Source organism: Salvelinus sp. IW2-2015, linkage group LG6.1 (assembly GCF_002910315.2).
Source record: "Salvelinus sp. IW2-2015 linkage group LG6.1, ASM291031v2, whole genome shotgun sequence".
In the NCBI taxonomy this organism is placed as follows: Eukaryota; Metazoa; Chordata; class Actinopteri; order Salmoniformes; family Salmonidae; genus Salvelinus; species Salvelinus sp. IW2-2015.
Genome location: NC_036845.1, coordinates 8032901 through 8041912, shown reverse-complemented (window position 1 = coordinate 8041912; position 9012 = coordinate 8032901). Strand labels below are relative to the sequence as shown.

Here is a 9012-nt window from a genome sequence, read left to right as displayed (position 1 = left end):
ACAGCATGATGCTGCCACCACCATTCTTCTCCATAGGTATGGTGCCAGGTTTCCTCCAGACMTGATGCTTGGCATTCAGGCCAAAGAGTTCAATCTTGGTTTCGTCAGACCAGAGAATCTTGTTTCTCATGGTCTGAGAGTCTTTAGGTGCCTTTTGGCAAACTCCAAGCGCACTGTCATGTGCCTTTTACTGAGGAGTGGCTTCCGTCTGGCCACTCTACCATAAAGGTCTGATTGGTGGAGTGCTGCAGAGCTGGTTGTCCTTCTGGAAGGTTCTCCCATCTCCACAGAGGAACTCTAGAGCTCTGTCAGAGCAACCATCGGGTTCATGGTCACCTCCCTGACCAAGGTCCTTCTCCCCTGAATGCTCAGTTTGGCCAGGTAGCCAGCTCTAGGAAGAGCCTTGGTGGTTCCAAACTTCTTCCATTTAAGAATGATGGAGGCCACAGTGTTCTTGGGGACATTCAATGCTGCAGAAATGTTTTGGTACCCTTCCCCAGATCTGTGCCTCYACACAATCCTGTCTCGGAGCTATACGGACAATTCCTTCGACCTCATGGCTTGGTCTTTGCTCTGACATGCAGTGTCAACTGTGTGACCTTATGTAGAAAGGTGTGTGTCTTTCCAAGTCATGTCCAATCAATTAAATGTACCACAGGTGGACTCCAATCAATTTGTAGAAACATCTCAAGGATGATCAATGGAAACAGGATGCAACTGAGCTCAATTTTGAGTCTCATAGCAAAGGGTCTGAATACTTATGTAAATAAGCTATTTCTAAAAACCTGTTTTCGCGTTGTCATTATGGGGTATTGTGTGTAGATTGCTGAGGAAAATTGTTTATTTCATCAATTTTAGAATAAGGCTGTAACTTCAAGGGGTCTGAATACTCTCCGAAGGCACTGTATATATTATCATTAGTATACTACCATAAGTATTTCTATACTCCTACTACCAMTCACTTTTTATGTATAAACCCACRTCAACAACTCCAGTACCCCTGTACATTGAGTAAGGTACTGGCACTTGTTTGTGACAGATCCCAGAGCTGCTTTTCAATACAGACCAGATCTGGTTGTTGGGCTACCCTGGTGGGCCTGTTTGGAACCTGGGTGTACATCCCAAATTACACCCATTCCCTATTTAGTGCAATACTATATAGGGAATATGGTGCCAATATGGATGCAGAATTGGTATGTTAGGCTTTTTAGCTGAAGGTTTTACCAAAGATTTGTTATAACTAAACCAAGATAGACCATCTCCTGTCGTTTTCAATGGAAACAAATTAGTCATAGTGGGCCGAACAAGTAAGGAGGTAGGCAGAGCCGAGCACGAGCTAGTGAGATCCTATTGGCGCGTTCTCGCATGTATCTGCATATTTCCGTTTGTGCAATAACTCAATTCAACCTTTGCATTCCTTTTAAACAACTTAGTCCACTCTGTTCATAACATATTCTAGTTTTGGGAACATAAAAATGTATTGAAATCAAATTATTATTCACTGAGAAAATGTGCAGAATGTCGCCCAAAATCCATCTCGTTCCATCTTCTCCCACCGCCGGCCAGTGGGCTTCCTCTCACTATTATATTCTGTAGTGAGTGGAAACGCCAAGCAGATGCTTCACATTTATACATACGGTGAAATACCGGTCTCATTGTTCTATTTGTGGTTTTACTGCTCCAATCCTCGTTGGACTAGGACAATGCTGCTATCTAGTGGTTTGCAAGGGCGTCGCACCAAAACTCATAAATATTGTACTTGAAATAGTGTGATTTTTATAGTGCTGATTTAGTTTTAAATAGGCTAATCATACATAATCAGTTGTGGGTACCAATGGACCTTTCCAATCCAATGTGAAAGTATGACATACTCAAATACACATCGCAAACACATTTATTTTGTTGTGTAAAGAGGACCATACAATGATGCCACGAGGCAGATAAGTAGCAGGAAGCCACAAAGCCACTCAAAGCATATAAAAGAATACAGCTATGCTAAAGGTTTTCCTCCTTCAAAAAACATAGGATTGCACTACCACCTTATCGCCAGGTAAAAGATGATCAAGTTAACAATACAATTTCCCCCCAGTGTGAGACTGAAGCAGTCAGCCCACTGCTGGTTATATCAAGTAAACACAGACACAAAAGAGACAAATAGAYACCACTACACATATTCTACACACACACACCCCTCCATCCCTCATTCAAAAGGCACACTTGACTTGTGAATCAAACCAGGGACAGGGATATTTTATCTCTTAAGATTACATAGTTAATTCATTTCGAGTGACTCCATGACATGCTGGGATTCACAGCTTAAAGGTCTAATCTAATTCAACTTGTTTGTTTATCCAACAGCCCAACAGAAACATCATATGATGTGCATACAGTAAAGTACACATTCATATTACCTTCTTAAGGAGAGACCCTCTCAAGTCAATTCCTCCTTGGCTCACTGCTACTGCTGAGGGCATTAAGTGAAGCTAGGTATATATTGTTTTTGTGTCTCTTCAAATCAACTGAGACATTAACTGTTGTCTGTATATTTTATTCATGCAGGGCAAAAGCCTACTGTAAGTGTTTTAACTGATGCTCCCATACGAGCTGTTATTTGTCTCATCATGTGTCTCATGGGTTATTATTATGATGTTCAGGACAAAGCTGCTTATGAAACAGAGTTGGGGTCAATTCCTTTTCAATTCAGTCGATTATGGAATTAAACATTTCTGCTCAATGCTTCTCTATGAGAACATTTTGGAATTAGAATTTTAGTTTACATTCAGAATTGACATGGGAAAGGCCACAACTCTGATATAAGCTACCCGTTTCTCTTGTATAAGATACCTGTGTCTCTGGTATAAGATACCTGTGTCTCTGGTATAAGATACCTGTGTCTCTGGCATAAGATACCTGTGTCTCTGGTATAAGATACCTGTGTCTCTGGTATAAGATAACTGTTTTTCTGGTATAAGATACCTGTGTCTCTGGCATAAGATACCTGTTTCTCTCTTTGGCATAATCTCAACAGGCTGTTAATGTTTTTACTTATTTTTTGGGCTTCATGAAAACAGTGAACAGCTCAAACCTTGTGGGATACTAACTGTTTATATCTCTACTTACTGCATAATGGTGCCAAACCATACAATGTTTTCTGACTCTTAAATGTTTTGAATTGTGAACATGTATAATGTGCAATCTTGTTTTAGGGACCTACACTATCCCAATGTTTTAATCAATATGTCCCTAAGGGGATAAATAATGTTGTACTGAATTGAATACCTCTACTAATCACTCCACTAGAGCAGGTAAACACAGCTGAGTGATCAGAGCCTGGATAAACCTCAGGCAGGATAAAGCCCCACATACTAAGTCCTTGCCTGTATTTTTAGCATGCTGGCCTTTCTCTAAAGTGATTTGGATGAACAGTTGGTTGAGAAGGGACAGGGCAGTGTGGGTGAGGGTGGAGAGGGGTTGTAGGAGCAGGTGGGGCATACACAGAGCCCTGAGGGGGGTGGTGCCCGTGTCTAGCCTGGCCTCTCTCATTTAGCACACTGGTGTGGAGTCAGAGCAGAACTCAGTCAGTCTGGTTTTACATAGAACACATGCTTGAGTATTGTCAGTAAACCCTACACTACAGTAACCTATCAGGCAAAACCTTAACATCTGGATATGATTTGCTTCACCSACATACGCACCTTTAATTTATTCACACTCACCCACACAAATTCACTGATTCACATACAACCACACATATAAATACACACATGGGATGAGACAGCAAAGAGAAAGGGCTGCAGTTACAGTATGCTGATGATGTAAACACAGTGAGATCACAYGAGGTTGGTGACACCTCAATTAGGGAGGATGGGCTCGTGGTAATGACTGGAGCGGAATCGGTGGACTGGTATCAAACACATGGTTTAATGGCATTCCAGTCGCTCCGTTTCAGCCATTATTATGAGCCGTCCTCCCCTCAGCAGCCTCCATTGAGTGAGATCCAGGCCTGTATTCATATAGCATCTCAGAGTAGGAGTGCTGAACTAGGATCAGTTTAGCCTTTTACTTCACAAGGAATAAGATAACATGGACACTCCTACTCTGAGACACGTTTTGAATACCGGCCATGGTCAGGTGGGGTTAGGGCCCTTATTCATCAAGCATCTCAGAGTAGGAGTGCTGATCTAAGATCCGTTTCTAGGATKTTTTTTGCCTTTTATATTTTAATGAATGGACAGGGGAGGACCTGATCCTAGACCTGCACTCTTACTCTGAAATACTGCTTGATACATTACAGCCCCTGGTCCAACCCAGCCTGTCTAGTCAATGTGGATGGTCAGTGGGGCAGCTCCTGCATGACCTCTTCGGCCAGCTGTGTGATGAGTCGCCAGGCCTCGCGGATGTGACGTGACTCGGTGGTGCGGGCGCAGACGGCGAAGCGCAGCACAAACTGACCAGACAGCTGGCACGGCACCAGGTGGATCTTCCTACCATTGTTGATCCTCTTCAGCAAGGTCTCGTTCACCTCGTTGGAGCCCTTTTAGGAGGAAAGGTAAGATAGTTTGCGTCCCAAATAGCACCCTATTCCCTATATAGTGCACCCTATTACCTATATATCCCATTGGGCTCTGGTAAAAAGTAGTGCAGTATATAGGGAATAGTGTGCCATTTAGAATGTAACAATAGTCAAATACTTTTTAAAAACTTAAAGAAATGTATGCCGGCAATGTGAACAATGCATAGGTGTAAAAACGTTAACTAAAACTATATACCATAGACCTAATGATAAATAATTTTAGTCTACTCCAGTACAAAGATAGTTTACGATGGTCTGTTGAACGTTTGATGATCATGTGCTGAACTAACATTCACAGTTGGCTGAATTGTCTTACCTTTAGTCTAAAGCAGACCAGCCCCAAGACCACGTCTGCGCTGATCTCAAAGCGCTGGTCAGCGCGAACCAGGCTCTCAAACTCTTTGGCCAACTCCACATGCTGTGAAGGCAGAGAGACAGTCATTCATTCATACTCAGACAGCCTTCCACTGAAGTCTGAGGTGCTGCTGATGGAAATGCGTTAAGGTAAACTTCTTGATATGAACACTAGGTGGCACCCTAGTAACTTAATTTTAATGAATAATTTTTCCTAGAGGGTGGTGTCCTTACAGCAGCTAGCTAGCTGGCTGTTGTAATATACCTTCAGCAAATGCTGAAACCATACATTGTAGCTACATTGTCTTTAATGTTCATTTACCCTTGAGAAGGGCTCCATTCTCAACCAAAGGGTTAATGTGATGACAACTGTTAGACATGTGAAAATACTAGAAGAACATTAAAGCACATAGCCATACCCATACAACTTCCTGAATTGAACAGAAAATGCATTGTTGTTTAGTATGCCCATGGAACCAGATATATCTCAGTTTTAGTACGCAAATTAAAAGCACAAGCTCTTTGACAATGAATCTAGTCATAAAAAGGTCAGTATTAGCCTAAAGGCTGGCAGATGGCGATATTGAGTAATTTCAGCTTACTATCCAAAGAGGATCTACAGTATGCAGCCGGCTATACATTCGTATCCCCCGTGGACCGGTTAGTACATAAAACAATCTTCATTCAGGCTACAAAGGCATCGATTTCCTTTTTAACTTGATTTAGTGGCGACAAAATGGTGGCTAATGCTACTTCCTGACATTGTGTACAGCGTTCAGACCAATGGTAAACAACAGTATGCTGCAACCTGATTGGCTGAATGCGATACACAACATCCGGGAATTGCAATTAGCCACTCTAGCATGGTGGTGGAAAATGGGGTTTCATAAAGTAGGTATGCATATTTCCCCCGTTTTTTATGCCTTCTCACCATTAAATCAAGTTAAGAAGCAAATCGATGCCTTTGCGGCCTGAATGGAGAATGTTTTATGTACGAACCAGTCCACAGGGGATACGAATGTATAGCCGGTTGCATAGATTCCCTTTGGATGATAAAATGAAACAACTCAATATCGCCATCTGCCGGCCTTTGGGCTAGGTCAGTATGTACTTTTATGTTTGTACAAAGACGTCCGGAAATCTGAAGAAAATAACCATGGAATAGTTGTCAAACTGTCCAACCTTCCTTGGAGGGAAACCTCCAAGCTAAATACCATGTCCTATTCCTGCTCACCCTGGTCAAACTCTTATTCACCACAGGATCAAACATGTCATTCATTCACTAATCTGTGTGTGGCATTGAATGCTTAATGAGAACCGAAACGTGTATCATTGCATGTAATCACAATTACACAGTAGTACATCATGATGTACAGTATTTGTAATCAAAGGCTGAGTGAGAACAGCCAGGACAGGACTATTAGTAATAACTCCACTGCCAACTCAGTCATTAATGAGGCCAAAACTCTGGTCCTAACTGTGATTATTAGCTGACCACTCCACTTCCTCATTCCCAGCCAGTAGGTCACCACCACTGAAGTTTAATGGTCCGTGTGTGTCCACTATAATTAACTTACTGTTTGTATGTCTATTCAGAAACTGCATGCTGCTGTACCAAGATGATAGAAAAAGCCCCATACAGAGACATTTCTATGTAATCTGACCTACAGTAGTCAATGGTCAACTTGTTGAATAGCACTGTTTTGTAAAAAGACAACTGTAGCCTACATATGATTGATTACAAACATGCTTTACTGGAGTTGTTCTATCTAATATAGACAGTAGATGAATGCAGTATGCCTCAGTGTTTGTCTGGAGGCCTTATGTGTTGCTGCTGCTGTTGCTTCATTTACTGACAGAACTAGATAGACACAGACCAGGCTGATTTGATTGACAGACAGAGGAAGGGAAGGGAACCGAAGCTGTTTCTGTGCTTTGCTGTTACCTTACGGATGTAGTCCTGAAGGCCTTTGAGCCCATACATCCGGAAGACAAACCACATCTTGAGAGAGCGGAACCTTCGGCCCAGTGGAATCTGCCAGTGCTGTGAGGTAGTGTGAGGTAGAGGGGGAGATAGGGTGAGGCAGAGGGGGATAAGTGGGTTAGGGTTAGTGGAGCAAACAGAATGAACTCATCTGATATGACATCCAGCGTCACTCTTACACATAGACAGAATATAATGATAATAGATAACCATTCAGCTTACCCTGTAATCTGTGACCAGCCCTGTAAATAAACAGATGAGTAATTATACTATTAGCAATTCACAGCCAACATTTTAATTCACTGTAGTCCATCACTTATAGTATGTGTCTATACAATAATTATTAGCATATTATGGAATGTTGTTACCATCGCTGAGCTTTATACCAAATCATTACAGCACCATTACTTCTAAAGCTCTCTCTCTCTCTCAATTTGAGGGGTTTATTGGCATGGGAAACATATGTTAACATTGCAAAAGCAAATGAGGTAGATAATAAACAAAAGTCAAATAAACAATAAAAATGAACAGTAAACATTACACTCACATCAGTTCCAAAAGAATAAAGACATTTCAAATGTCATATTGTAACGATGTGTTAACCGATGTGCAAATAGTACAAAAGGGGAAAAAATGAACATAAATATGAGTTTCTGTCAGTCTCTCACTCTCACTCTCTCTCTCTCTCTCTCCCTCTCTCTCCCTCTCTCTCTCTCTCTCTCTCTCTCTCTCAATTAAATTAAATTCAATTCAAGGGCTTTATTGGCATGGAAAACAGATGTTAACATTGCCAGAGCAAGTCTCTCTCTCTCACTCTCTCTCACTCTCTCTCTCTCTCATTGCCTCCACATACAGTAGAAAAGCCCTATTGCAGTGGTAATAACCTGTAATTTCATTGAGCTGGAGCTGGGGGAGCAGTGGCCTTACTGTGAGCAGCCTCCCTCTGTGAGGAGAGGTTGGCCAGTCTTTTGTCTTTCTGTCAGTCCAATTAAGGYGGAGGAGGCTTCAGGCACAGCTGCAGCCTGCCAGAGGCAGACTCTTGTGCTGTGTAACTGCATCCCAAATGCCATCCTATTCCCTAACTAGTGCACTAKTTTTGACCCAAGTCCTATGGGCCCTGGTCAAAGTAGTGCACTATCTAAGGAATAGGGTTCTAATTGGGACACAGCCTACATCTGCATCTAAGATGGGTGACACTCTGTCACTGGCTAACACTGGCAGGCAGCGATGCAACAGGACCATTAGTGGACTATTACAGTGCAAATGTTTTGTTGGGAGGACGTGAGGGACATCGGTAATTGAATTGGACTGTTTTAGAGTGACATATTGTGTAAGGCGTGTGATTAGGAGAGCGTTTGGACGCCTTATTGTATTAGCTCTCTAACACAAGTACACACAAACATACGGTGCAACTACAGTACATGAACGCATGCACACCCACACACACTCGAGCATACGCACACACGTTTCCACGCGTACACACACACACACTTCCTAGCCATATAAAACATGGGGCTATGGTGGTGAGTATTAGTTTATCCACCTTGGGTTTATTAGCAAGCCTAAAGCCAGCAGGATTGTGAGCTGAGTAAGCCGACAGACCCTCAGATCCATGATGTGACGTACTAGGCTCTCACACTAACACCATTCACATCCCATTACATTACAGGGACTCCAGACATCATCTGCACTTGATCAAATTAAACCACTATACTGTAAATATGCTGATGAGACTATTGCTAGKTTTACCACATTTAAACCCAATAGATTAGGAATAACACAAAAAAGTGATGTCAATACAGACTACTGTCAGTGTAAAAATATCTACCTGACTCTTGATGATCATGTTTCAGGTATAGAGGATCCATCTTGAAGGCCCCAATGAGATCAGATCTTTTCCTCACCCTATGGACAGACACTGAAACACTTAAACACTGTTACCCTCTTAGAGCTCCKACAGGAAACAGAAGGGTAGGCTAAAGGGCAAGGCTTTTTAAAGAAAAGCACAGAAAACAGTTCCCCCACATACAGAAGCTGTTCAGTGGTACATTAAGTCTTACAAAAGACACACAGTATAAGTAAATTATAATCTCTATTTTAT

The 9012-nt window shown here is 42.1% G+C and overlaps 1 protein-coding gene across 1 annotated transcript in view; it reads right to left on the bottom strand.

The window, feature by feature from the left end:
• Positions 1-1878: 1878 nt before the first annotated feature.
• The window catches only part of ddc (dopa decarboxylase), a 31546-nt gene continuing 24412 nt past the window's right edge, over positions 1879-9012 (bottom strand). The window contains exons 10-14 of the mRNA XM_070443948.1: positions 8740-8816; positions 7134-7153; positions 6873-6971; positions 4890-4991; positions 1879-4534 (exon numbers count right to left, since the gene is read on the bottom strand). Of these exons, the coding sequence (XP_070300049.1) occupies positions 4334-4534; positions 4890-4991; positions 6873-6971; positions 7134-7153; positions 8740-8816 (499 nt within the window). The 3' untranslated portion in view covers positions 1879-4333. The remainder of the gene's footprint in view (positions 4535-4889; positions 4992-6872; positions 6972-7133; positions 7154-8739; positions 8817-9012) is intronic.